At 39.1% G+C, this 27,730-nt stretch overlaps 1 protein-coding gene across 3 annotated transcripts in view; it reads right to left on the bottom strand.

Moving 5' to 3' along the window:
• Positions 1-796: 796 nt before the first annotated feature.
• The window catches only part of CYTH1 (cytohesin 1), an 83,450-nt gene continuing 56,516 nt past the window's right edge, over positions 797-27,730 (bottom strand). For 2 of the 3 annotated variants that reach the window (XM_077251469.1, XM_077251468.1), the window contains exons 3-13: positions 25,906-25,970; positions 25,249-25,315; positions 22,918-23,036; positions 22,371-22,451; positions 21,750-21,862; positions 19,168-19,316; positions 18,564-18,675; positions 12,113-12,189; positions 9,520-9,591; positions 8,424-8,578; positions 797-1,601 (exon numbers count right to left, since the gene is read on the bottom strand). In XM_077251469.1, the coding sequence (XP_077107584.1) occupies positions 1,523-1,601; positions 8,424-8,578; positions 9,520-9,591; positions 12,113-12,189; positions 18,564-18,675; positions 19,168-19,316; positions 21,750-21,862; positions 22,371-22,451; positions 22,918-23,036; positions 25,249-25,315; positions 25,906-25,970 (1,089 nt within the window). In that variant the 3' untranslated portion in view covers positions 797-1,522. Of the gene's footprint in view, positions 1,602-8,423; positions 8,579-9,519; positions 9,592-12,112; positions 12,192-18,562; positions 18,676-19,167; positions 19,317-21,749; positions 21,863-22,370; positions 22,452-22,917; positions 23,037-25,248; positions 25,316-25,905; positions 25,971-27,730 lie in introns of all 3 variants that reach the window. The other variant, XM_077251467.1, reaches the window with a different exon arrangement.

Here is a 27,730-nt window from a genome sequence, read left to right as displayed (position 1 = left end):
GGGCCGGAGAGCCTGGAGCTCTGATGACCAATGGTGGCTCTGCAGCGTCTTGACACGGGGACTCAGCCTGGGATGCCGGTAAGGGAGGGGGGGAGACGGCTTCGGATGCTACCGCATAAGGTTCTATAGCGAGGCAGCTCCTTAGCCAGTCAACCCCGCCCTCAGCGCCGGCTCTGGAGATCAGCTGCTGCAGCAATTCTTCCATCCTGGAAAGGGGTCTCTTCTTTTCTTCACTTCTCCAGCGGAATGATGTTCCCTGGTAAAAGCTGGCAAATATATAGCAGAATAAATCTGCCCAACAACCATAACCACCAATAAAAATCCTTTGAAATGGGCGCCAAAAACACCAGTTAAAACCAGAGCTTCTAAAAATAGCTCACCATGGACATTTAAACTGACCTGAGATTGAACCCTAAATTAAAGACCAATGTGCATATCTGATAACAACAATATTCCTAAGATCTGTAATGCCATGAGACCCCCCCTTTATTTCATTTTTTGGCGGGGGGGGGCTAGCAGGAGGTAAGGGAGACCCAAATAATAGTGATTGGGGTGGGGTTTCAGTGGTCATGCTCCCAGCTCTACACTGTGAAGGGTGTTAAATGTCCATTGTTGGACAATCAGCTTATTATTCAATAGCTAGATCAGCATTTTAATTAGGTCTCTGCTTATGTACTTGGACAGGGCCAGCACATAAACACAATAATGGCTAGAAAGGTGAAGCAGGGCCCCTGCAGAAATTATCTTGCTTGTATAATCTAGTTCATTAGTATATAAGAACACAATATGGACACAATTATTTATATGTATTTAATGTAATTGTCACATACAGAAAAGCAGTAGTTAATAGTCAGCTATAAATTATGAAAAATGTGTGTGTATATCTCAAAGACATACATAACTTACTACATCTATTTCCAATATGTTCAGATTTAAGCAGATACAAAAGGCCATTTAGGATCTCGAAGTTTTAAATACAGAACAAGAAAACTGTGCAAGCTTTATAAAATAAAGTGGAGCTGGGAAATTAAACACGGCGAGGAACATCCTGCACCAGTGTCCAGGTGTATACCCCACATGCTACTACTCCCACACAGCTATCCATTGTGGCTAGTAAGTAAAGTCCTGTTTGTCTACAGCTTTTGGCCATTCATCATTGTCAGAAGCCGAGAGGGCTTCCTATGTATTGCACTGCCCAACTACAAGTACCCAGCATAGTAAGGGAATCGTGAAGCTCTCCAGTTGTTTCAGGACATGTTGCACTTTCTAGGTAAACAAAAAGGTATTGCACTAAAAACAAAACAAAAAAAACTCCTGCATGTTCCCACAGAAAAATCATTGTACTTTATACAAATACTGGAACTGGACTGGCAGTACATAGAAGATGAAAACACTTGGAAGAAATAAATAGGTAATAAAGGCACGTTATGGCTTTATTCCAGGATGCAGACGCCAGAGGAGTAATATATGACCCTCTCGATGAATTGGGTACCGAACGTTTTCTGCTTCACAGAAAGATATTCTAATGTCTCCTTGTAGAAGAAACCTTCTTTTTTCTGGCAGCCAGCATTTCATAGAATGGGTCTCTGCTGATGGCAGCTCTGCATGGAGAATAAAAAGGGGGGGTAAAAGATCAAATGAGACTCTGATCCAAAGAAACTGTAGAGCCCAGTGTACGTTATTACATTTCTCACATACTTTACAATCATATACTTAGCATATTATATATATATATATATATATATATATATATATATATATATATATATATATATATATATATATATATATATTTATTTATTTAGGAGCGCAGTAATTCTTTTCGTTGTTTTTTTACGGAAATAGGATTCCTTAGTGATGGAGAAAATTTGATATAAGCGAATGCACAGGATTTAAAACAGACAAAAAAAAAACTGCTGAATTATTACTCACACTATGTGTGGGTCTGTCCTTTCCATCTGGCAGAACTGTCCCTATAGCTCTGTCTACAGGACCAAGACATACAATGTTCCTTCAGGTATGACTTGGATACTCTGGACATTTTTTGGAAATTAAAGGGGTGTTCTTACACCACCAGCAGGGGCACTGCTCTCACTCCTCTGGCTCCCAGGGACAGTGCGCTCCTTAAGAGTGATAGTTCAGGCCTCTGGCATGGCACTGAGCCTTGGGACCAAACTGCTTGCTGAAGCCGTAAGCAGAGGCCGCCTTTCCACTGCAGCATCAGTGGAACGCAGTGACACTGAACATGGCAAGATAAGAATATTTGTCTGTGGCAATTTGTAAATAATCTTCACTAAAGATTCCTCGATATAAAAAAATTACTTTTGTTAATTCTTTTAATATGTAGGGTAAAGGGCTCGATTAAAATCACACACAGTGTGGTTAAAATTTATAGAAAATTCTCCCTTAATAAAGGAAATACCGATCAAATGACTACACCATCTCACAAGTTCTCATCCAGAAGAATAAGTGAGTAAGTGTGTATGTGTACACTATATACATAATATATTTACAGACACAGTTGTGCTCAAAAGATTACATACCTGGCAGAATTGTTTTTTTTTCTTCAGAGAATATGAATCATAACCCAAACCTTTTTCTCCACTCAGTTAGTAGTTGGGTGAAGCCATTTATTGCCAAACTACTGTGTTATCTCTTTATAAATCATAATGACAACCCAAAACATCCAAATGACCCTGATCAAACATTCACATATCCTGGTGATTTTGGCCTGATAGCATGCAGAAAAGTTGACAGAATGGGTTTGAGTGGCTACTAAAGGTAACATCCTCACCTGTAACCTGTTTGCTTGTAATCAGTGTGTGCGCATAAAAGCTAAATGAGTTTCTGGGATCTAGACAGACTCCTGCATCTTTCATCGAGCCACTGACGTTTCTGGATTGTGAGTCATGGTGAAAGCAAAAGAATTATCAACGGATCTACGGGAAAAGGTAGTTGATCTGTATAAAACAGGAAAGGGATGCAAAAAGATATCCAAGGAACTGATAATGCCAGTCAGCAGGGTTCAAACTGCAGAAAAAACAACGCAGTGTTTCCGTGCTGTATTTACCTCAGCATGGGCACAGCGGATTTGGTTTTCCATAGGTTTACATGGTACTGTAAACCGCAATGAAAACCGCTGCAAAGCCGCAACGTGTGCACATAGCCAAATGAGGCACTTGAAGAAAAATGGGCTACAGAAGAAAGGCAGAAGAAAGGCATTCCTGCGCAAATGCCACAAAGTATCTCGGCATAAATATGCAAAACAGCACAGAGACAAGTCTCAAAACTTCTGGAACAAGGTAATTTGGAGTGATGAGACCAAAATTGAACTTTTTCCAACAACCATAAATGTAACATTTGGAGAAAGGCCAACAAGGCCTATGATGAAAGGAACACCATTCCTAATGTAAAGCACGGAGATGGATAGCTGATGTTTTTGGGATGTGGGAGCTACAAAGGCACAGGAAACTTGGTCAAAGTTGAAGGAAAGATTAATGCAGCACGAAATCTGCGCATGGACGTTGCAACATGACAACGATCCAAAACACAAGGCCAAGTCAACCTGTCATTTGCGCCAGCAGAACAAAGTGAAGGTTCTGGAGTGGCCATCTCAGTCTCCTGACCTCAATATCATTGAGCCACTCTGGGTAGATCTCAAGCGCATAGTTCATGCTACACAGCCCAGGAACATATGGGAACTGGAGGCTTATTGTCAAGAAGAGTGGAGAGCTTTACCATCTGAGAAAATAAAGAACCTCATCGACAACTACCACAAAAGACTTCAAGCTGTCATTGATGTTAGAGGGGAAACACACGGTATTAAGAAATAGGGTATGTGAACTTTTGATCAGGGTCATTTGAATGTTTTGGGTTGTCACTATGATTTAAAAAGAGAAAACACAGTAGTTTGACAATAAATGGCTTCACCTAAAAAAGAAAATAGGCTATAAAGTTGTACTAGCAGAGTATGGTTTCAATATGACTTAAGGGTTAGCTACCTTTCTTTATTATGTAGTAATATATATGATCTCACAGGACTCAGAGGTTATTTAACCAGAGTATGATTTCAAAATAACTCTAAGGATTTATATCTCTACAAACTGCTACCCATCTAAACCACATTAGCTACCTTTCTTAATCAAGTCATCTTAAAAGAGATCTGCTGAATGATTATATGGTCATTTGATCAGTACCTCCTTTATTAACGGAGAAGCTTCTATAAATTTTGACCATCACACTATATGTGATTTTAATCGAGCACTTTACCCTATATATTAAAAGGCTTAATAAAAGTGAATTTTTATATCCAGAAATCTTTAGCTATGAATTATTTGCCTACAGCAATTTGTAAATAATGTAACTGATATTTCACGCTGATTCCTTGATAAGAGACGCTGGCACAGCAATCAGCTTGCAAGCACTTGCTCCGTGCCTAGGAGACTGGTTACATTTGAGGTGGCAGATAATGTTGATAATGAGCAGTAAATTGTAGAATTAAAAATTCTTCTGTTTCTGAGAACAAAGGCGATTTTTATTAAAATATAAAGTTACAAAGTATGTTGTTTTCACAAACTAATTGCAATTTAACCAATTTATAAGATTAGACAACCCCTTTTAATGCACATATGATCCCAATGAAAACTATTAGGCTATGTGTACACGTTGCGGATCCGCAGTGTTTTTGGACACGTGGAATTGCATCAAATCCGCAGTGTAGTGCACAAGCAATGTTAGTCAATGTGAAATTGAGAATTGTGCACATGCTGCAGAAAAAAAGTGCGGATTTGCAGTGGGTTTTTTTTCCGCAGCAAGTTAATTCTTCTTACGGTCTGCAGCGTTTCTGCACCCATTGACTTCCATTGTGTCAGGCCAATATGCAGCAGAACTGCAGATTTAAAAAAGATTTGCGGTTTTGCTGCGGATGGGTCTGTGAGAAACGCTGCAGATTGGGAGGGGGAAGTGTGTGTGTCTGTGTGTGTGCGTGTGTGTGCGGCTGTGTGTGTCTGTGTGTAGTAGTCCCATCCGGCTATGCCTGCTACAGTGACAGCTAGCCAGATGATGAGACAGCAGTTGTCCCATCATCCAGCTACTAAGTAAAAAAAACCAAAAAACAACAACATACACATACAGTACAAACAACATACAGTACATACTCACCATACCCCTAGTCCCCAAAGCCCTCAATCACCTGTAAAAAAACTAAAACAAAAAAAAAAAGAAACCAGTATACTCCCTGATCTGATGTAATCCATGTAATAACGAGTGTCCCACGACGATCTCCCGTGATGAGCTGTCACATCGGCAGATGCGACCGCTCTCCAGGGGCTCCGGTATTACAATGACTGAAGGTATCCTTCTGCACTGTATCCCTCCGCTGTGAGGTCAGTATAGTTCATACTGTCACTTGTGGCACCGCTGCGTGGGAAAATTCTCAAGCAGCATTGTCGTAAAGTGAGAGCCTGAACTCAGGTAACCTCTTCAGTGATGCACTGCAGGAGTCATTGTTTCCTGTCTGTGTCACTGGAGGCCTATAGAGCGGTCACATCTCTTGATGTGACCACTCTATAGGGGAGATCGTCGTGGGACACTCGTTATTAAATGGACTGCATCGGACCAGGGAGTATTTGTGTTGGCTTTTTTTTCTTTTTTTCAGGAGATCGAGTGCGTCGCATGGATTGGCAGAACAATAAAGATGGCAAAACTGTGTAGTGTTTTATTTCATTAAAATACTTTACTCTGGCTGTGTTTATTTAATCCATTAACAACTATAGGATTAGTAATGCATAGGTGTTTTATGAACGCCTCTCCATTACTAAACAGGCTTCATGTCACCATACAATTCAAAGGTGACATTAACCCCCTATTACCCCATATACCACCGCTACAGGGCAGTGGGGAGAGAGAGGATAAGTACCTGAATTGGAGCTTCGGCATTTCTGGGGCAGCTGTGAGCTGGTGTTTGTAGCTGGGGGGAAATGTCCATGGTCCCTTCCTAGGCTATGAATATCAGCCTGCAGCTGTCTGCACAGCCTTTTCTGGCTATTAATTATAGGGGGACCCCACTTTTTTTTGGGGGTGTGAGCCCTATTTTAATAGCCAGTAAAGGCTAAATATAAAGCTGCGAGTTGATATTCATAGCCTGGGAAGATCCATGGGTATTAACCCATCCCAGGCTATAAACATCGTCCCCTAGTCGCTGGCTTTGCCTCTCTGGTGCAGAAAATTGTGCGGGAGACCACGCCAATTTTATTTTCAGATTTGTATAAATTAAACAGATATTGCGTTTAAGGCCGAGGTCACACTTGCGAGAAACTCTGTGTCAGGACTCTGAACATTTTTATTACCTTTTGTGCATTACTGCCCTTTTCCAAGATGGCGTCTTTGGTCTCATGTGCACTGTGTCTTCCCGCTATAAAACTCCACCCCAGCCTTCAGTCTGTGCTAGAGTATTCTGCCTTGCATCCAGCTCCTGACTCTGGTGACTCCCTGGCTATATACCTGCTCCTGTGAACCTGTGTGGTGATCCTGCTACTCTGCTCTGAGTTCCTGCTGCATACACCAGTTTCCAGTAATCCTCCATCTGCTGCTCGTGTTTACTTCCATCTGCATCTGCTGGACATGTAAGCTGTTGCTGCTCTGCAAAAACCTGAGACTATTACCCAGGCCTTCCTGGTTGAGATAAGACATTGCTTGAACTGCCTTATAAGCATATCTATCTGTGTTTGTACTAGACAAGGACTTATTCGTGTCAAGTATCCTCAAGAATAATTGTGCTTCATAGACTTTCTGCGTGATTGCATTTTCCTCTGAAGTTCCCTATAGACTGTTAAGCTGCGTTTATTATTTACACCAAGTGTTGTGGACTTGAGTTTCTCTCTGCACCTGTTTGAATCACCGTGTCATAATATAGACTTTACCACTTATAAAACTGTGTCCTGTAGTTGTCTTGTTCCACGCAAAGAGTCTTCTGAGTTATCCCCTATAATTATTACACTCTGCTGCCGGCACTCGGGACCAGAGCGTGCGGCTGCATGTCTGCCGGCACTCAGGACCAGAGCGTGCGGCTGCATGTATTTCTATACAGCTGCTGCAGGGCACTTAGGTGCGAGACTCGTGCGAGTTTCTCACAAGTGTGACTACGGTCTAACGCAGATTGTGTGTGTGTGTCTTTACTTAACTCTTTATGTACCATTTTATTATATTTATTACTAAGCATAAGGCTTGGTATTATCTATTTATCTCTCTATAGATAAATCTATCTAGATTTCTATCTATCTATAGATAGATAATAGATCGATAGATCTATCTATAGATCTATCCATTATCTATCTTTCTGTGTGTGTGAACGTTATTCATCAATGGAGTATATAAATGAAGAGGTTGAGTAAGAAATGATATCACCGTTTTTATTTTGTTCAATAGATCTTTATTTAGCTTATAAAAACGCATACAAATCCGCATGAAAAACGCATCAAATCCACGCGTATTTTTACCTGTGTTTTCTGCTAAGAGATGCAGAATCTGTGCAGAAAATTCCACAGGCAAATCAGCAACGTGTGCACATACCCTTAGAGCAAGATAAGACTCCAGAGCTTCATATATAGAAATAAGGTCCCAAGTACATGGTCTTGTAACAGTGTTTATGGGATATAAATTATTTTTGTATATTAAATCACAACCCTATCATTTGCATAATAAATATTTTCATCTTTATGATAATTGATGGTGATGATGTGCGAGTTCATTCTTAGGCTAGGTTCACATTGCGTTAGGGCAATCCGTTTAGCGCATAGCGCTAGCGGGTTGCGCTAACGCAATGCTTCCCTAGGGTCCGCGTTCGGTGTCCCCGCTAGCGCAGATCCCCGATCTGCACTAGTGAGGAACGGACCTCGGGCGCGCCGCGAACGCTGCAAGCAGCGTCCGAGGTCCGTCACTCAAATGACGCGACATCGCTAGCGCACGCCCAATGTGGGCGGGCGCTAGCGACGCGCTCACCATTACAGGCTATGGCGGCGTTAACGGACTACGTTAACACCGCGTTATGCCGCGGTGTAACGTAGTCCGTTAAACGCGGTCACATAACGCAATGTGACCCTAGCCTTACTGAGCAAATAAACAAATGTACTACTAATAGAAGAGAAAGAAACATACTAGATAATATAAATGTAATCTAACTGTTCATCTGTATTAATACCAGAGAGTATTTGCTGAATCAGAAGTGAGCGAGTTGTGAGGTCAAGCATCCATCTCAGTGTTGCTCCAGATGCAATAGAGCTTCCCTAATGGGGAGTTTTAGAGATTGGAGAATTCTCATTTTCTGGCTATAGCTTCACTTTATAGTACACTTTTTCCACCTATCATTATTTAGCATACATATGTGTTTCGCTCTCCTGAGTGTGGCACATCATACTTGCACTTACTTTATACTTTTTATCCACTCATCTTTCTCTTCAGGGGTTGGTGCAGAGATTCGATACACTGTGTGATTCCCTTCTACGACTCTCCCATCAGCCTCTGTCTTGCATGCCTTGATTACCTGATCTTTGTTGTCTGGTATGAACAGTTCAAAACAATTCTAGAAATAAAAACACAACATAATAAGGATGAGCAAAACTGAGAAGAATACAGGAAAGTGTAATAGACAACCGTTTATTAAGCCTGCTATGGCCCTGTTTCATCAAAACCGGTTATTAAAGCCAGGCTTGATGAGGGAGTGTGGTGTACTACAAGACTCCTGCTTGCTTCTTAACTAATCAGATGAGGGGCGAAGTGGTGTGTTCCTTGCCACAATCTTACTTTAGTCGGAGACTGAAGTAAGATTTGTGGCGTAGTGTACACTGATGCTGATCATTAAAATCATCATCATCACTGCTGCTCATCAACAAAAATTGTGTGAAAACGACGGAAGTCCGCAAGTTTCTGCAACTTCATGTTGGTCTAAAATTTTAAAAGCTTATTATGCCAAAATTCAGGCGAAAAAGCTTTGATGAACCAGGGCCTATGCCTTTTCTGCTTTATACACTGTCACATGCCCGTTTATCTCACTTTCTCAACAGATGCTGACTTTGCATTCTGCATTGTACTTTTTGAAAAGGCAACTGTATTCAATTTAGTTATTAACATATTCCAGATGTCGAATATGTTATTTATTAGGGCAGAATATAGTTGGCTTCTAATTGTAATAGGTTTACATGTTCTAAACTTGGGCAGGATAACGGATCACTTCTAGATCTACATTAGTCAGGGTCCGACCACGAAGACCTTCATCAATTGCCATAATGGGTCAGACGCTCTTGATTAATTTAGAGGCACACACCTCTTAATGAATCTGGTGTGTCTGACAATGGTATGTGCCTTGGCACAAATCGTACTCCAGATTGGGACTGGAGTAAGGGTTCTGAAGTAAAGAAAACCACAAGTCTATGAATTTGATGAGCTGTGACCATTATGGCGGAGCTGGGCAAAACTGGGGTTAAAATGGCAAATATTGTAACATTTTTGCGCAACTCCACTTACCGGTTTCTTTGCATCTTCAACTTCCCGAATGCTCAAGTTTTCTAAAGGTATAATTCCCCGAGGTTCCTTGTCCTGCAGGAAAGTATTATTACAATATAGACAAGTTGTTAGAATGAACTGTTTGTTAGCATTATATGCGCTCGCCTTTACTATTCCAAACTAAAGGAGTTTTGGGGAATGTTCATATTGAGGATCTATCCTTTGACATCAATATCAAATCAGTGTTTCGACTCTGGGCACCCACGTTCATTTAGTTGACTGAAGGGGCTGCAAGGCATTGGAACTGGCTTTACTCACTACACTGTGTAGTGGCCTTATATAGCATTATCAGGAACGAATTATACCATTTATTATTAATTATTATATTATCAGAAAACATACTTCTTAATATCTAGAGGGATAATAGCTGATAATATAGACTGAACAGCAAATCCAGTCGATTATGGCACATCACAGCTAAAGCCAAGGATTCACTGCACCGCTGCTCAACTGTAAGCAAAGACTGGATTTACCAACAACGGGTCAGCATTGGATCACCAGGGTAAAGAAGTTGTGAGCAGTGTTTCTTTCTCAGTTTTCTAACATATGCATCTAGACACTAGACATTTAAAATAACACGTTTTACAATCTGCTCAATCTTATAACTATAGATAAGGCTTAACTCATAAAATAGGTGAACACAGCCTGTACATGGAACACTATGTGAGAGACAACCTCACTGGAATCAAACTATGAGTAGGCCTGCTGTGACTCGCATGGTGCACATCTGCAATTTGGGTAAACATGCTGGTCGGTTTACATTCTTGCCTACAGCATCTTTAAAAATTCATAAAAAATGAAATGAGAGATACAGCCATAAAAAATAAGATATATTACAGTATAGTATTACAATAGTAAATGCACCTGGTGTAACAATAGACACGCTAACAACTAGAGTAGGGCTGCATGTCGGCTCACTGGTTAGCACTGCTGCTTTGCAGAGCTGGGGATCCACTCAGGTTTACCATAGAAAAATGGGAGGATTATCCCTTCCGTATTTTACTTTATATTATAAAGGTAGCTCAATCAGCTACAATAACCTCTCAAAAACATTCACAGAGATGGATTGGACTAGTCATCTCTCATATGTGGTATGTTATGGTCAACAAGTCATGTTATATGAACAGATTGATGCAATAAGAACAGATACTCTAGAGATTTTCTTTGACATATGAACTCCATGATAGACCTCCAACAAGATCCAAATTTAAATCAAACTCTACATTTATCACCATGATAGTTCAGATTTGTTCCGTATGACATCAACAACTATGTCATATCTAATGCAGAAAGTTATTTTTTTTTTTGATGTGGTTCTATTACATGAAGGGTCAATTACTTTATATATTCTATATATCTATAGAGATCTATCTGTATCATTCTAATCTAAAACCAGTCGGATATATGCACCCTCCCTTTTTTCTTTTCCCCTCTTCTCCCTCCCAGCCTTTTTAACCATTCTACCTGATCTTTTATTTCTCTGCATTATAATTTTGTATTATAAACAAAAAAATAGCATATAATTTACAGAACAATATCTTTTGTCTCCCTTGCATGGAGATTGTTTGTTATAAACTGTTTTTTTTAATGAAAATAATAAAACATTTTTTTTAAACCAAATGCCATCCAGGACAACAGTATGTACCGTAAGTTCTCTCTGTGTTTATTTTAACATTCCAAAGACATATTAGTAGGCAAATTAAACTGTGAACCCCAATGGGGACAGTGACAAGAGATATATACACATACACACATTATCGTATATAATGACATATTGCTACATGCATATTTATCTATCTGTCTGTGTCTACTGGATTGCGATATGGTCAAGAATTTCTTCCCAAGGGAGACAAGCAGCTGTCAGAGGTGTCAGGGAACAGCTAATTCCCCTCTTCTCATTAAACTAAACAAGCTCATATCGGTCAGCTGGATGCATTATGCACATCTGATGTGTGTGTATCAAATGTTCAGATGACCTAGCAAAACAAGCTTATACCATTGCAGAAGATTTACTGGGCACTGAACACAATCATTGATACACTCAAACTCCTTAACTTATTCCACAACCATAATTCTCTCGATCTGCATTCGTAACCAAGGTTTCTTTAAAGCTTGTCTTCTTGGAATAGCTCCTGCATAGTTCATGTTCAGACATCTATGCTTTCCACATCTTTGAGCTGATCTTGCATTTTAGACTAGTAAATCACAAGCTTTGAAAAACAGACAGTGACTCAGGGCATGTTCTGTACTCCTAAACATCAACTTCAGCTGGTTTAACCTTGTCTAGTCCAATTAACATAAGGATTTTAAAGTATGGCTTTGCTGTTCAGCACTTATTGCACAATATAGAGAGTCTCTAATGTTTCAGCAGCCTAAATACAAAAACAAGTGTCTCTTCTTCTCCAGAGTTGTGGGATCCCTGGGATAGGGACCACACAGCGTATACATTGATGGCAATCAATGAAAAATAACACCCAAACAATTCTTACTGTGCATACACATTGGTACATACTTCTAACGATCATGTTACACATTGCACACACATTCCACTTACCGTTGTGTACTCAAAATAGTAAAGACAGTTGTCTGTCAAAATGAACCAGCGCCTTTTCCAAGTTTTAACACGACCACCTGAAAGTCAAAAGAGCAATAAATAAACAGGATTTTTTTTTTCTAAAAAAAAAAAGCACAGGACTGAAGTTTAGGAAGTCACCAGTTCATGCAACATTCAATATCATGAGATCAGCAGCTAAGCTTTTCGATTTATAGACAAACATTTCCTGCAATTAGAGATACAAAATGAAGAGAATGCGGCAGCAGAGTGAGAGAAGGAAAAGGGGCAGCCGGTTACCCGTCACTGCGGCCTGTAGTTACATCGTGCCATAAATGAAATAGCCATAGTGTTCGCACATTTTGTATTACTTTTCTTAAACTTGAAAGGGATCATTATCAAAAGTGAACTCCTATCTGCACCCACCTACTAAATCCCCCCTTCCCCTACCCATAAATCTACTCTTACTCCTATAAATAATGTTCTCATCAAAAATAAGATATTTCACCCCATGGTTATTTATGCAATCATTTACAAGTCCAAAAGCGTCATGTTGGAGAGAAAATAATAATATAATATAATATATATATAATGAAAAAAAAATCGGAACAGCACTACCTTCAAAAAATGTGCAAAGCTTCCCAAACCACTGTTCAGAGCGGTTATAAATATAAGAAGGAAAAAAAAGGAAAACATTTGTTTGTATAGGGGGTTACCCATCCAGAGTGTGAGGTAGTGGGCTTGGGTTATATATAGTTATATATATATATATATACACACACATATATATATATATATATATATATATATATATATATATATATATATATATACACATATATATATATATATATATATATATATATATATATATATATATATATATATAAATATATATATATATATATAAATATATATATATATATAAATGTGTGTGTGTGTGTGTGTATATATATATATATATATATATATATATATATATATATCACAGCACTACTAAAATAAAAAAGTGGACTTTAATGCCCAAACGGCGTGGCAACATTTCGGATGTAATATCCTTTCTCAAGCTTGAGAAAGGATATTACATCCGAAATGTTGCCACGCCGTTTGGGCATTAAAGTCCACTTTTTTATTTTAGTAGTGCTGTGATTATATATATATATATATATATATATATATATATATATATATATATATATATATATATATATATATATATATATACAGTGCCTACAAGTAGTATTCAACCCCCTGCAGATTTAGCAGGTTTAGTAAGATGCAAATAAGTTAGAGCCTTCAAACTTCAAACAAGAGCAGGATTTATTAACAGATGCATAAATCTTACAAACCAAAAAGTTTTGTTGCTCAGTTAAATTTTTATAAATTTTAAACATAAAAGTGTGGGTCAATTATTATTCAGCCCCTAGGTTTAATATTTTGTGGAATAACCTTTGTTTGCAATTACAGCTAATAATCATCTTTTATAAGACCTGATCAGGCCGGCACAGGTCTTTGGAGTTATCTTGGCCCACTCCTCCATGCAGATTTTCTCCAAGTTATCTAGGTTCTTTGGGTGTCTCATGTGGACTTTAATCTTGAGCTCCTTCCACAAGTTTTCAATTGGGTTAAGGTCAGGAGACTGACTAGGCCACTGCAACACCTTGATTTTTTGCCTCTTGAACCAGGCCTTGGTTTTCTTGGCTGTGTGCTTTGGGTTGTTGTCTTGTTGGAAGATGAAATGATGACCCATATTAAGATCCTTGATGGAGGAGCGGAGGTTCTTGGCCAAAATCTCCAGGTAGGCCGTGCTATCCATCTTCCCATGGATGCGGACCAGATGGCCAGGCCCCTTGGCTGAGAAACAGCCCCACAGCATGATGCTGCCACCACCATGCTTGACTGTAGGGATGGTATTCTTGGGGTCGTATGCAGTGCCATCCAGTCTCCAAACGTCACGTGTGTGGTTGGCACCAAAGATCTTGATCTTGGTCTCATCAGACCAGAGAACCTTGAACCAGTCAGTCTCAGAGTCCTCCAAGTGATCATGAGCAAACTGTAGACGAGCCTTGACATGACGCTTTGAAAGTAAAGGTACCTTACGGGCTCGTCTGGAACGGAGACCATTGCGGTGGAGTACGTTTCTTATGGTATTGACTGAAACCAATGTCCCCACTGCCATGAGATCTTCCCGGAGCTCCTTCCTTGTTGTCCTTGGGTTAGCCTTGACTCTTTGGACAAGCCTGGCCTCGGCACGGGAGGAAACTTTCAAAGGCTGTCCAGGCCGTGGAAGGCTAACAGCAGTTCCATAAGCCTTCCACTTCCGGATGATGCTCCCAACAGTGGAGACAGGTAGGCCCAACTCCTTGGAAAGGGTTTTGTACCCCTTGCCAGCCTTGTGACTCTCCACGATCTTGTCTCTGATGGCCTTGGAATGCTCCTTTGTCTTTCCCATGTTGACCATGTATGAGTGCTGTTCACAAGTTTGGGGAGGGTCTTAAATAGTCGGAAAAGGCTGTAAAAAGAGATATTTAATCCAAACATGTGAAGCTCATTGTTCTTTGTGCCTGAACTACTTCTTAATACTTTAGGGGAACCAAACAGAATTCTGGTGGGTTGAGGGGTTGAATAATAAATGACCCTCTGAAAAAACTTTTCCAAATTTAAAAAAAAAATAAACAAAGAAATAACATTCTTTTTTGCTGCAGTGCATTTCACACTTCCAGGCTGATCTACAGTCCAAATGTCACAATGCCAAGTTAATTCCAAATGTGTAAACCTGCTAAATCTGCAGGGGGTTGAACACTACTTGTAGGCACTGTATATATATATATATATACAGGTCCTTCTCAAAAAATTAGCATATAGTGTTAAATTTCATTATTTACCATAATGTAATGATTACAATTAAACTTTCATATATTATAGATTCATTATCCACCAACTGAAATTTGTCAGGTCTTTTATTGTTTTAATACTGATGATTTTGGCATACAACTCCTGATAACCCAAAAAACCTGTCTCAATAAATTAACATATTTCACCCGTCCAATCAAATAAAAGTGTTTTTTAATAACAAACAAAAAAAACATCAAATAATAATGTTCAGTTATGCACTCAATACTTGGTCGGGAATCCTTTGGCAGAAATGACTGCTTCAATGCGGCGTGGCATGGAGGCAATCAGCCTGTGACACTGCTGAGATGTTATAGAGGCCCAGGATGCTTCAATAGCGGTCTTAAGCTCATCCAGAGTGTTGGGTCTTGCGTCTCTCAACTTTCTCTTCACAATATCCCACAGATTCTCTATGGGGTTCAGGTCAGGAGAGTTGGCAGGCCAATTGAGCACAGTAATACCATGGTCAGTAAACCATTTACCAGTGGTTTTGGCACTGTGAGCAGGTGCCAGGTCGTGCTGAAAAATGAAATCTTCATCTCCATAAAGCATTTCAGCCGATGGAAGCATGAAGTGCTCCAAAATCTCCTGATAGCTAGCTGCATTGACCCTGCCCTTGATGAAACACAGTGGACCAACACCAGCAGCTGACATGGCACCCCACACCATCACTGACTGTGGGTACTTGACACTGGACTTCAGGCATTTTGGCATTTCCTTCTCCCCAGTCTTCCTCCAGACTCTGGCACCTTGATTTCCGAATGACATGCAAAATTTGCTTTCATCAGAAAAAAGTACTTGGGACCACTTAGCAACAGTACAGTGCTGCTTCTCTGTAGCCCAGGTCAGGCGCTTCTGCCGCTGTTTATGGTTCAAAAGTGGCTTTACCTGGGGAATGCGGCACCTGTAGCCCATTTCCTCCACACCAGACTCAGTCCAGTGCTTCCTCAGGTTCCCCAAGGTCTGGAATCGGTCCTTCTCCACAATCTTCCTCAGGGTCCGGTCACCTCTTCTCGTTGTACAGCGTTTTCTGCCACATTTTTGCCTTCCAACAGACTTACCATTGAGGTGCCTTGATACAGCACTCTGGGAACAGCCTATTTGTTGAGAAATTTCTTTCTGGGTCTTACCCTCTTGCTTGAGGGTGTCAATGATGGCCTTCTTGACATCTGTCTGGTCGCTAGTCTTACCCATGATGGGGGTTTTGAGTAATGAACCAGGCAGGGAGTTTTTAAAAGCCTCAGGTATCTTTTGCATGTGTTTAGAGTTAATTAGTTGATTCAGAAGATTAGGGTAATAGGTCGTTTAGAGAACCTTTTCTTGATATGCTAATTTATTGAGACAGGTTTTTTGGGTTATCAGGAGTTGTATGCCAAAATCATCAGTATTAAAACAATAAAAGACCTGACAAATTTCAGTTGGTGGATAATGAATCTATAATATATGAAAGTTTAATAGTAATCATTACATTATGGTAAATAATGAAATTTAACACTATATGCTAATTTTTTGAGAAGGACCTGTACATACACATACATACATATGACCCAAAACCCACTACCTCACACTCTGGATGGGTAACCCCCTATACAAACTATAAACATACTGACCAACTATGCAATTATTAAACTGCGTGTTGAATCAAAGAGTGTTCTTTCTTTTTTTTTATAAAAAGTTATAACTTTGACACAGACAATACACACATTTAATTAAAATAATGCCTCTAAGCCGTAGAAAAATTGTAATAACAGGTAAGCGTAGAGAAAGTTTACAATAATAGCAGGTAAGCACTAAATAACATTACAAAACAGCTTGATTTGTTAGTATTAATGATAGAGCATGCTGAGATAATATCTCAATTCAATTAAAGCATACTAAGAAAATATCTCAATTAGATTAGAGCATGCTGAGAAAATATCTCAATTCAGGTAAGCATTAGATAAGGTAAGCACTAAATAACATTACAAAATAGCTTGACTTGTTCGTATTGATGATAGAGCATGCTGAGATAATATCTCAATTCAATTAAAGCATGCTGAGGAGATATCTCAATTAAATTAGAGCATGCTGAGAAAATATCTCAATTAAGGTAAGCACTAAATAAGATAAGCACTACATAACATAATATCTCAATTCAATTAAAGCATGCTAAGAAAATATCTCAATTAAGATTCCCTGTCTGGAAACATTGCACCATTTTTGTAAAAAGCATGCTAAGAAAATATCTCAAACATTTTTAAAGTGATTGTGTTTTGTTATTGGTTGTCAAAAGAGCATGCTGAGAAAATTCTCAATTGTGCTGAGGAAATAGTTAGGGTCACCTGTGATGAAGAAGGGTTTTTAGTTTTGGCAGTACACTCCTCTCCTATTTGTTACTCTATCAAAATAAGGGTTAAATGATTGACCGGTGACACCCTAATTAATTACTAGCTTGGGGACCCTGTAACTAATCTACAGTAGATATGACAGCTTAGGCAAGTTTCGTGGAACAGGGAAATTAAATGGGTTTTCCTAGAATAAGAGCAATTCTGCTTTATTGCTCAAATCGTGAGCATGAAGATCCAGTACTCCGCATTGAAATGTATTTGCCTAGTGAGAAAAAGCGAATTACAGGTGCTTAGCAGGTGGTTTGGGGATACATCTTTTAAATAACCACAAGAAAAAAAAAAAGTAAAGCACAAGAAAACTGGCATCTGGCATTTTGCTTATTGCAGGCCAAAGAGTGACATGTTATATTACTTTTGTGGGAGGATTATGTGCAAATTGTTTGAAGCTATCAATTTACATACAATTGATCTAACTTCTCATTACAGGGAAGAAATTCATTTTGTTTTTGCAGTTCTTTTTGCATTTCCTAGCACAATATGCAAAATCTAATTTCCAAGGGCACTGATCACTATGTGCTTGACTATAAAGATGGAAAAAAAGCTAACAATGCAAAGATGCATAAAGAAAGCAAAGAAGCTGTGCAGAACAGTCACTCAACAAGAATTCAGCACAGGAGCATAAATCAGCTTTAGCCCAGAACCAACGTATAATGAATACAAAATTCATACACCTACCTCCTTGAATGTGAGAAAAAAAGTGCAGCCAAAATATATGGAAAAAAAAAAAGAAATGTCAAATTACAACCTGAAGGCAGAAATATAATAATACACCTTCTGATAAAACAATGTAGTTCCCTAAAGCTTGTAACATTTCAAAGCTTAGCAGTTCAATATTCAATAGGTCATGTAATGTAAAGTCTAATTATATCAATAGGAATTCAATAATTTACCATACACAAGTAAAAAGGGCACTTTCTATCCCTGACCACTACCCCACCATCAATGTCACATCAGATCGAAATCACATTGCATAGCATTCAATATTGAAAACATCTGTATTTAAAAAAAAAACACATTGGAAATGGTCAGTCATATTGTGCCATCCCTCAGTTCTGAAAACTTTTTATGAACACACAGTCAAGGACTTCTAACAACTTTTCAGAAAAACCTATTTGTCTGACGATCTAGGAAAATAGTTACTACAATCAGGCAGAACACAAACACATGAAACTCACCCAATTTCAACAGCCATCCCTCCCGATCTGGATTGAAGAACGTGTGAGTAAGGTCATTTCCATCATCTTCTGGGATTTTGAATGGCTCATTCTTGATACTGTCATACAAATTCTAGGAAGATAAAGTGACAAGTCAGTAACAAGTCAATATGGCAATCATTTATTACATGTGCAACCAAAATAATAATAATCTTTATTTTTATATAGAACTAACATTTCGCAGTGTTTTACAGTTTGCACACATCATCATCGCTGTCCCCGATGGGGCTCACAATCCTAATCCTCCATGTCTTTAGAATGTGGGAGGAAACCGGAGAACCCGGAGGAAACCCACGCAAACACAGGGAGAACATACAAACTCTTTGCAGATGTTGTCCTTGGTGGGATTTGAACCCAGGACTCCAGCGCTGCAAGGCTGCAGTGCTAACCACTGAGCCACCATGCTGCCCATCAAATAATGAAACAATATACGATTGGAAACATTCGTTTTCTATTTTGTCAAATGCATACAAACAGAATTTACTTCTAATATAACTGAACATTGTGTAAATATACATGGAACATTTTATATCTTCTTTACATTAATTCTCACATCTGTGCTGACCTTTAGAAGGTCTTCTGGCAGATCACCTCCATCATTTATACCACGGTTCATGGCAATAAATCGATCAACACTTGGTTTATCCTTAACATTGGGATTGTGCAGACTGGTATTTAACATGATGATGGCAAAAGACAACACATAGCAGGTATCTGTGGGTGAAGGAAATCATATTAATGATTAATCAATGCATTAACCTAACGATCCCTGTGTGGCCTATCATTAAAAAAAAACAAAAAAAAACAACAAACAATCAGGTTCCTCGTATCATGTTCTCATACATTTTATGCAGTTAATAGCCCTCTGTCTGTACTGCTACATACTTAGGCAGTTAACTGGTTCATGCAGCTTTACATGAACACCCGATCCTTACACTATGGCTGGTCCGAATAACTAAAGCAATTGTTACCATCCACCTCTCGTGTCTCCCCTTTTCCTCATAGGTTGTAAGCTTGCGAGCAGGGCCCTCATTCCTCCTGGTATCTGTTTTGAACTGTGATTTCTGTTATGCTGTAATGTCTATTGTCTGTACAAGTCCCCTCTATAATTTGTAAAGCGCTGCTGAATATGTTGGCGCTATATAAATAAAATTATTATTATTATATTAATATTTGAAATAAAAACACTAACTTAGATAAACAAGAAAATTAAGTTATAATACTTAAGGTATCAGAGTAAAAAGGCATTTCAGTAAAATCAAGTTCTCATTAATCCACAGATTAGGTGATAACTACTAGATTAGTGAGGTCAGAGAGCCAAATGTTGATTAGTGGCGGTCTCTGCTATCTCAGGAAGCCCCGTAGACAATGTATTAATTCACAGCTCTGGTTATCAGTGAGAATCTCACGCCACCTATCTAGTAGTTTTCACCTACAGTTTGAAACCAGAAGTTTACATACACTATATAAAAAGACGCATATGCATGTTTTTCTCAATATCTGACACGTAATCAGAATTAACCTTTCCAGTTTAAGCTCAATTAGGATTACCATAATTATTAATATTTGCCAAATGCCAGAATAGAGATAGAAAGAGATAAGGAGAATGCAGCAAGTAATAAAAATTCCTTAAAGCAAAGTGAAAAGTTTACATACACTAAGACTACTGTGCCTTTAAACAATTTCGGTATGTCCATATGATGATGTCATGTGTTTGGAAGCTTCGGATCATTTTCTTGGCAACATATGAGTTAGAGACACACCTTTGGATGTATTTTAATGCACACCTGAAACACACTGCTTCGTTGTGTAGCATCATAGGAAAGTCTAAAGAAATCAGCCAAGATATCAGGAAGAGAATTGTGGACTTGCACAAGTCTGGCTCATCCTTTGGTATAATTTCAAGATACCTGAAGGTGTCTCATTCATCTGTATAAACAATTGTATGCAAGTACAAACAAGATGGGAATGTCCAGCCATCATACCGCTCAGGAAAGAGACGGGTTCTGTGTCCCAGAGATGAAAGTGCTTTGGTCTGACATGTGCATATCAGCCAAAGGACAAAAGCAAAAGATGTTGTGAAGATGATGGTGGAAGCTGGTAAGATTGTGTCATTATCAACGGCGAAATGAGTACTGTATCAGCATGGGCAGAAAGGCTACTCTGCCAGGAAGAAGACATTACTCCAAAAGAATCATAAAAAAGCCAGATTAATGTTTGCAAATGCACACAGGAACAAAGACCTTAATTTTTGCAGACATATCCTCTGGTCTGACAAAAACTAAAATTTAACTTTTTGGGCATAATGATCATCGTTACGTTTGGAGGAAAGTGAACATCATCCCAACTGTGAAACACGGAGGTGGCAGCATCATGCTGTGGGGTTGTTTTGCTGCAGGAGGGACAGGTGTAGTTCACGAAATAGATGGCATCATGAGAAAAGAAGATTATGTGGCAATAATGAAACAACATCTCAAGACATCAGCCAGGAAGTTAAAGCTTGGGCGGAAATGGGTTTTCCAAATGGACAATGACCAGAAAAATACTGACAAAATTGTAAAAAAGTGGCTTAAGGATAACAAAGTCAATGTTTTGGAGTGGCCATCACAACGCCCTGATCTTAATCTATTGAAAATTTATGAGCAAAGCTGAAAAGGCAGGTGCGAGCAAGGAGACCTACAAACCTGGATCAGTTAGGCTGGTTTCAGACTTGAGTTCCTGTGCGCTGCGGATGGCAGTGTACTTCCTTCCTTGCTTCCTCCATGAAGCTCCGCCTACTGCTGGCTGCGTCCAGCGTTTCCCTGTGTAATTATCTTTTACATTGGGTACGCAGGCGTTGTATGTGGATGTGTCCGCATGCAGCGATTTGAGGTGTGCGGCGCCCGCAATTAATAAACTAGTTTATGAAAAAAAAAATCTTTTTTCTCATTCTGGCATTTGGCAAATATCAATAATTATGGTAATCCTAATTGAGTTACAAAGGGAAAGGTTTATTCTGATTTCAAGTCAGATATTGAGAAAAACATGCACATGTGTCTTTATATAGTGTATGGAAACTTCTGGTTTAAACTGTAGGGGTAATTTTACTGTAGCAGTTGAGCAGCTAAGCACAAAAATGTGGAAGATAAGGCAGAAAACAGCATGAACCTGTAGACTCGAAGACTCCTGGGTTACACTGACAGTAACGCTGTGCAAACGCCTCCATCATTCGATCGATTTTCTGGGCTTCTCCTGGTAAGCGGAAACTCCACAGAAATTGACTGATTGGAACAAAAAGAAATGGTAAACAGCAGAAAATAACAGTTACATAGTAAAACCTCATTCACCCCCATATTGTTTCTGATTAAGGCACATAAATGGAAGAAACATCTACACAAAGTAAAAACAAAAAAGGTGAATATGTTAGGGGTCTGAATTAATTCAAAAGTGATAATGCTTCAGTCAATTGATCCCCAGTGTGTAAAGTGTGACATTATCATATTTACTATTAATCACTTGAAAAAAATAGAGGAGTTAGGAAGTCCTTCATTTGGCAGAATATATTCTTGCAGGTACTAAAATCTAATGACGAAATATGAAAATCACTTAATTACAGCGAACAGGCTTATCCCCAGTGTGGAAGTTTAGTGTCTACTAATCGATTTTTAGTCCATAAACCCTCTGCTAGTTCAGAAATAAAAGGAATGAATGTAAAGAGCAAGGCTTAGATCAGACCCCAGTGGAACGTCATAGTAGCATCCAGTAAGTAAAACGAATCCAGCAACTCACCGAAGTGCCTGCACCAAGTTAAGGTCTGTGAACTCGTGAAGCTCCACAAATGCATGAAGGATACGGATGTTGAAGTCATCTCTAAATGTGGAAATGAAAGCAGAATTAAATACAGATTGTAAGAGAAAGAAGTCAATAACTGGCAAATCTAAGTAATATTCTATAGTTTGAAAGACATTACATCAGGAAAAAACATCCATCTGATATAGTTGGAAAGAATTGTAAAAAGAGTTGCGTTCTTGGCAGTCAGGCAGTAGATATCTACTCCATTTGGCTTTTTTCACTTCATGTTCGGTATATCAATAGGGCTCCATTTAACCATTAAAGGGAAAAATGTGTCATGTTATTTTAGTATTTCAGCAATGTCCCAGTCTCTCAACAACAATAGTGATGGTTGCTAGAAAGTGGCTTTTAGGTTGTCCTAAGATCAGCTCTCGGCAGCCAAATTCAAACAGGTAATATGGTAAGGAAACTATTGCATATCTTTCTCTATTTAGTTGCCATCTCCTGAAAGGACTCGCTCAAAATAACATGTATATGTTCTTACCTTTCCCCTAAATAGTCTCCAATAGCAGTTTTGTTTAATCCTTCCCCTTTGTACAAAAACTGAGCAATGTTCTCACATGTATTTGTCAGGAGCTCGTTCTGAATCAAGAACTGGATGCCCTGTAAAATAAAATGTGTGTAAGGACTTTATGTCACAGCTTTCCCTTTTATTTGCCGTTAAAATCACTCAAATACTGATTATACAAAATCCAGATTTTATTATGAGGGATAACATTACGTATTAACAAGAACATTCTGTACGCAGGAAAGAATCACACAGTATTCCCTTCAGTAAATGGATTAGTATGCACCAGTTTCCAGCTGTTTTCCAAACATTTATAATGTAGTAAAATAAATAAATAAATAAATAGTGTCTAGGGAGGGATCATTGAAATGTGGCTGAGCTGCAGTACCAGTCATAAGCCATGTGCAAGAGTAGTACAGCATGGGGTAAATGATTGGCTTCACAAGTGCTCCATTCTTGGGAAGTGATCCGTGGCCGGACTGCCATGATCACAATGTGATGTCAAATCCTAGTGATCACTACTGACCACAGAGCATAAGTGGTTAAACTTTAGTTACTGGATTCCTGAGTATTATAGTTGTAGCACATCTGTCAACAGCCGTCCTTCTTCGGGAGATTGGCATTGGCCCAACTGCTGATGACATGCCAGCAAATAACTGTATACAATGCTCTACGTCAGGGGTACACAACATTTTTTGGTCCAACGGTCACATTGCCTTACTGAACCAATCCATAGGGCTGCATTTTTCTATTAGGGTAATTACATGAATACATCACCAGAATCAAGCTTTGAGCCTTTAAGGATTTGGAGTTTTAACCCCTTAATGACCGCCAATACGTCTTTTTACTCACCTGAGGTATAAGAGACTAGCATCCCCATACCAGTGACCATCCAGCAGCTGTCGACTGTCCACAATGGCTGACAACTTGCTGTATGAGCCACAATCAGTGTTGGCACTGTCCATCTGTTTAACCCCTTAGATGCTGCTGTCAATAGTGACTACATCATATAAATGGATAACAGGGTGAAGGGGCTTCCTCTTTAACCCCATTAGCACCCTGCGATTATTATCGTGTGGTCTTGATGTTTGCCATGGAAACTCACGGCCAAATTGCAGCCTTAGAGTCTCCCGGCTACAGTAGCCTGTTCAGAAATTAGCGACATATAAGTGGTAAAAATACACTTTTTCATTCCTGTTATGTCACTTTGCATTCATTCCTGAAAAATCACCTGAAGGGTAAATAAACTACCTGACAGCAGTTTTCAATATGTTGGTGAGTACTAATTTCAAAATGGTATCGCTTTTAGAAGCTTTAAAAAATATAGGACCCCCAAAGTCACTTCAAACCTTAAAGCTGTGCGCACACATTCAGGATTTTCTCTTTTTTTTTTTGCGGTTTTTCGCTATAAAAACGCGATAAAACTGCAAAAAAAGCATACATTAATCATCCTATTATTAGAATGCATTCTGCATTTTTTGTGCACATGTTGCGTTCTTTTCCGCGGGGGAATCGCATTCCGGAAAAAAAAGGAAGAAAGTGGTGTGTCTCAGACAGCTCCACAGGCCGCGGCCCTTATGTTATGCAGGCCTGCTCAAAGTCATAGCAGAAAGCCTCTACAAAAAAAAAAAAAAAAAAAAAGGAAGCAAGTGGACCTGGCACTAAAATGTATTAGATGGTCACCCACTCATTTCACATGTAGGGGACCACTGCTCTCTTTCTTACACTGAGAGGGTAGCAAGCCACATCCAGACGCCTACCTGTCCCCCGGGTAGGGACATCTCACTCCCGCTCCACCTCGCAGTAGGGACACCCAGAGCGGCCATGAACAGTATAATGACAGCCAAAGCTTTCCCACAGAAATCACACTGAGGCTTTATACCTAGATCCAGGGGTTTCCACCTTACCCCCATTGAATATTCTTGCATCAAGCACCACTATCACACTGTTGAATCAGCCTCTGACTAAGTATCCTATCTCCAGCTTACAATACTTAAATTATCTCTAAACCCACAAAGCCAGTATATGCACATCCAGATCTGCTCTTCTATACTGGCCATTCACAAAAGTCACCATCTGGAGACCTGCTCTTCATAGCCGTTTGCTATACCTGGTGCTAATGCATCAAGCTGGCAGACAGCCGTGAGCCACAGATTGGGGACACAATGACAGAGGATTGCCAGGGCTGCTTACTGGATCCTAGTCTAGAAAAAAATTCAAAGATTTTTATTTTTATGACTAATCCATGATAGATGAATGCAGGTCAGGAGCCACCCAAGAACCATACTAATATGAAAAGCTACATACCTTTTTAGGATCCATATTGAACTTTTTTCTTCCCATTGCAACTTGTTTATTCTTTTGCATATTCTTCCTGTTAAGCATTTGACAGTTAATATTACAGAAAGGCAGCAGATGTCTAATAAGCATATTATAGACTAGTTACAGTACATATTTTTTACAACATTTTCAAGTTCTTAAAAGGTTATTTTTTTTAGAAATCAGAACCCCTTCTAATAACCAACGCTTCAAATGTCTTTATATTATAAGTTATTCTGTGATATGAACAGACTTTCTAGCAACATGATATTATTTGATAAGCTTTCGTTGACTGCACTCTTACTCCATCTTTTTGCCTGTTCTGCGCCTCACTGCAATGTGCCATATAAGACTTAAAAAGGAACTTATTACATCCAGAAATGCCATTTACTTGCAGATATAGTTGTAATCTGCAGGAAAATAGTGTCCCAATCATGAATACTGGAGAAGCAGCTACAGGAAATTTTCCTTGTAGCCGCTTGCTTCTAGCTAACGGGGCGGTGCAGCAGGTTGTAACAGTGTTTGCTCACCATACAGTGTACACACAAGCTGAAGGGCAAGCTGTCAATATTAAATGGGCCAGGGAGTGACTACAGCCACGCTCACTGTATAGTGAACTGTGTACCAATAGAAGATCTTGCTTACCTCTCTTCCAGGCTTCCCAAATTTTCGATTTCATTTGTAACTTCTGCTATCTCCTCTTTGAGTCTCTGAATAAAAAAAATATCAAATGATAAATTAAGCGCAACTATTCATTATATAAAAAAAGCACTTTACCTTTAACTTTTTCATAAAGTTAAATTTTCTTAACCTGACCCAAGTCTGCCAATATTTTAACGTCACTAACCCTTTGAAATGAAGCCCACACAGGTTGTAGCACAGCTATGCTGTTATCTGTTTCATTATGGTACATTACTTACTTGATCCTTTATGAGTATGGGTATGGCAAGGTGCCAGAAGCAGCACAGGCCCTTCGGCGAGTACCACTACATCACCATGTCGGAAGGGTCAACTATTATTACGGATTAGTGAACTGAATGTAATTTCACAGATCAAACTTATCTTGTAGCTAGTGCATCAATAGGATCTGCTAACATTTTTGATCCATTGTACTCACTGTTCTACATTGAATTGAAAACTTCAGTAATTCTAAAGGATTATTCTCACATAAAATTGTAAACTGATTGCAAAACTAAGCAACCTTACAATTTTGTTAATAAAATCCTCTCCATTATTTTTTTGTACTGCTCGTTGCCTAGGTTACCAGCCACTGGATCCAGACAGCCTTAGTTCCTGCACTCAATACATTCTGCAAAGGAACCTTAAAACATTGGTGCAGCATTTAGACCAGCAGTGATATGATTTTGTTGGTCTGAACTGTCAGACGCATTCTGCTCCCCCTTACAAGCAGGAAGCCAGGAAACGGAAGATCGTTGGGCTCTGGAAAACAAATGTTGCCGTAATCCCTCTAAGGTGTAAACACACATTAGATGACAGTCAGCAGAAGCCGCCAATTTCAGTTGAAGTACCTGGTATACTAATGATTATGTGAGTGTTCCTACTGTTCCCTAACAGCAGAATTGAAATAAGGGCCAAGCATGTTGGATTTCAAATCAGCTGACATGTGCTCACAACAGCCGCAGGTGAAATCGCGAACCACCCGCAGCTGTTAACCCATTAAATGTCGCTGTCAAACTGACAGCGGCATTTAACACGTGCCTCCGGCAAGAACGTCGGAAATCCCACCCATCGGTGACCCCGTCATGTGATCGTGGGTCACTGATGGGTCGGTATGTCTCCAGCAGACCTCTATGGTTATCACTGTCGGACTGCTATGAGCACCGCCTGGTGATCTGGTCATCGCCTGTATGTGGCAGAGCCAATCGGGTTATGGCAGCTTTTAGTCTCCCTTAGAGACTATTGAAGCATTCCAAGTGTAAATTAAAAAAAAAAAAAAAAAAAAAAAAAAAAGTTTTTTAACCCCTTCATGACCCAGCCTATTTTGACCTTAATGATCTGGCCATTTTTTGCAATTCTGACCAGTGTCCCTTTATGAGGTAATAACTCAAGAACGCTTCAACGGATCCTAGCGATTCTGAGACTGTTGTTTCGTGACTTATTGGGTTTCATGTTAGTAGTAAATTTAGGTCGATAATTTTTGCGTTTATTAGTGAAAAAAAAATGCAAAATTTTCAAAATTCTAGCCAAATTTCCAATTTTCCAATTTAGAATTTTTATTCTGCTAACCAGAGTTATGTGGCACAAAATAGTTAATAAATAACATTACCCATATGTCCACTTTACATCAGCACAATTTTGGAAACAAAAATTTTTTTTTTTGCTAGGAGGTTATAAGGGTTAAAATTTGACCAGCGATTTCTCATTTTTACAACACCATTTTTTTTTTTAGGAACCACCTCACATTTGAAGTTAGTTTGAGGGGTCTATATGGCTGAAAAAAAACAAAAGT

This window comes from Ranitomeya variabilis, chromosome 4 (genome assembly GCF_051348905.1).
Source record: "Ranitomeya variabilis isolate aRanVar5 chromosome 4, aRanVar5.hap1, whole genome shotgun sequence".
Lineage (NCBI taxonomy): Eukaryota > Metazoa > Chordata > Amphibia > Anura > Dendrobatidae > Ranitomeya > Ranitomeya variabilis.
Note: the sequence above shows the minus strand (reverse complement) of the source record. Positions and strands in the feature narration are given on the sequence as shown.